General features: G+C 54.3%; 1 protein-coding gene across 1 annotated transcript in view; it reads left to right on the top strand.

The window, feature by feature from the left end:
• Positions 1-1,781, top strand: part of LOC104272843 (copine-2-like) — a gene marked incomplete at its 3' end in the record, with an annotated part of 21,948 nt that overhangs the window by 8,199 nt on the left and 11,968 nt on the right. The window contains exon 3 of the mRNA XM_009867944.1: positions 1,326-1,400. Within this exon, the coding sequence (XP_009866246.1) occupies positions 1,326-1,400 (75 nt within the window). The remainder of the gene's footprint in view (positions 1-1,325; positions 1,401-1,781) is intronic.

Raw genomic sequence — 1,781 nt, 5'->3', positions numbered from 1 at the left:
TGCAGGCTGGAGGGTGTCTGTGGTTTCTGCTGGCCCGGGCTGCGAGGAGGCTGCACGTCCCCGGACACAGCCTGGCTGGAGATTCCTGAGCATTTAGGGATCCAAAGCCTTGAAATTGCAAGAATTAGGATCACAGAGTGGTTTCAGTTGGAAGGGACCTTTAAAGGTCATCGAGTCCAACCTCTCTGCTGCGAGGAGAGACGTCTTCAACTAGATCAGGTTGCTCAGAGCCCCATCCAACCTGACCATGAATGTTTCCAGGGACGGGGCTTCTGCCACCTCTTTGGGCAACCTGTGCCAGGCTTTCACTGCCCTCTTTGCAAAATATTTCTTCTAGTCTAAATCTACCCTCCTTTAGTCTAAAACCATCACCCCCATGTCCAGTCGAACAGGCCCTGCTGAAAAGTCAGTCCCAGTCTTTCTTATACGGCTACAATAAGGTCTCCCGGGAGGGAGGGGAACATTTCTGGGGAGCAATGGGAGACACGCAAGCGTGGCTGAGTCGCCTGGATGGCAGGAGCAACAAGTTGAGCCATTTCATTACGTGGAATTTTTTTTTTTAATTAACCTTATTTTTTGACCATGTGTTGTGGAGACAGCAGGAGGGATAGGACTGCACTTTTTCAACTCCAGCCCCTGGATCTCAGAGGGGTCCCATCAGGTTGCTGGAGCCCCGTGTGTGGGTCTGCACCTCTTGGGGAAAGCTTACGGGATCCCCAGACCTGAAGGTGAAACTCAGTGTGCTGGGAATAATCTCAAGGGGTTTAATTCAGCTCCTGGAGTGTCCTGTCCAGCCTCTTACAACCCAGAAGGGAAGGGGAGGACATGGCTTTGGGGCGTGCTGACCCTTGTCCTGGCAGCAAGGCAAAGGGTCCAGAACGGCGCTGGGGGAGAGCATCTGGCTTGTAATGAGGATTTGTCCACGAGAAAAGTGTCCTGAAAGCCAAGTTGCTGGCAGAGGTGCTGTTAGAAGTGTTTAGAAAGGGATTTGAAAGGCTCAGCTGTGGTTTTGCTGCGAGCAAATCACGATAGCTCCAGCAGTGTGAGGTCCCGCTGACCTGCTCCCCGCAAAACGCTGCGCCCTGGCTTCGGCGGGAGGTGACACGTCAGCCCCTTGCTCCGTCGCTGCTCCGAGTGTCCTGCTGCTGCCCTGCGCCCCGCAGCCTCGGATGGCAGTGGGGGCGGTCACGGCGACACGGTCACGGGCACGATGTCTTTCTGCTTGCGTTGTCAGTGCTTAATCTGAATTAACGTCGGTTGCTTGTGAGTCTGCTTCGGATCACTTACGGTACAATTGTGACTTTTGTTTTCTTTGGCTTCTCTAGATCGTCTCCAGCAAGAAAATAACAAGGACCCTCCTTCTGGGGAACGGCAAGCCAGCCGGGAAGGGCATGATAACGGTACGGTGACTCCTTTACGTTACCTACGGAGGGTGGAAAGGCAGGGAGGAACTTGGGAGCACTCACCCGGGGTCCAGAAGCCCGGGCGTTCTCTCAGGAACGTTTTTCTCCTTTCCCTCCCGTTTTCCTGCCCACTTTGGTCTGTTTGGAGGACAATTGATTTGGGGCAGGGACCATCTTGCCCGGTGTCTGCCTGGTGTGAGGCTTCAACCTCTGCTTTGGTCTCTGGGATAAGGAAAAAAGCCAAACAACTGGATTTGGAGAAGTACATCGTAAATCTCTGCCGCTGCTGTTTGTTATCTGGTACGACAGGGCTGCTCAGCCCTCCCTGGAGCAGCGGGAGGGGAGAGGGCTGATTCCTTCGCCAGCCATGGGGGGGTT

The sequence above is a fragment of the Apaloderma vittatum genome, unplaced genomic scaffold (genome assembly GCF_000703405.1).
Source record: "Apaloderma vittatum isolate BGI_N311 unplaced genomic scaffold, ASM70340v1 scaffold17174, whole genome shotgun sequence".
In the NCBI taxonomy this organism is placed as follows: domain Eukaryota; kingdom Metazoa; phylum Chordata; class Aves; order Trogoniformes; family Trogonidae; genus Apaloderma; species Apaloderma vittatum.
The sequence above is the reverse complement of the archived record's forward strand: the minus strand, read 5'-3'. Positions and strand labels throughout refer to the sequence as shown.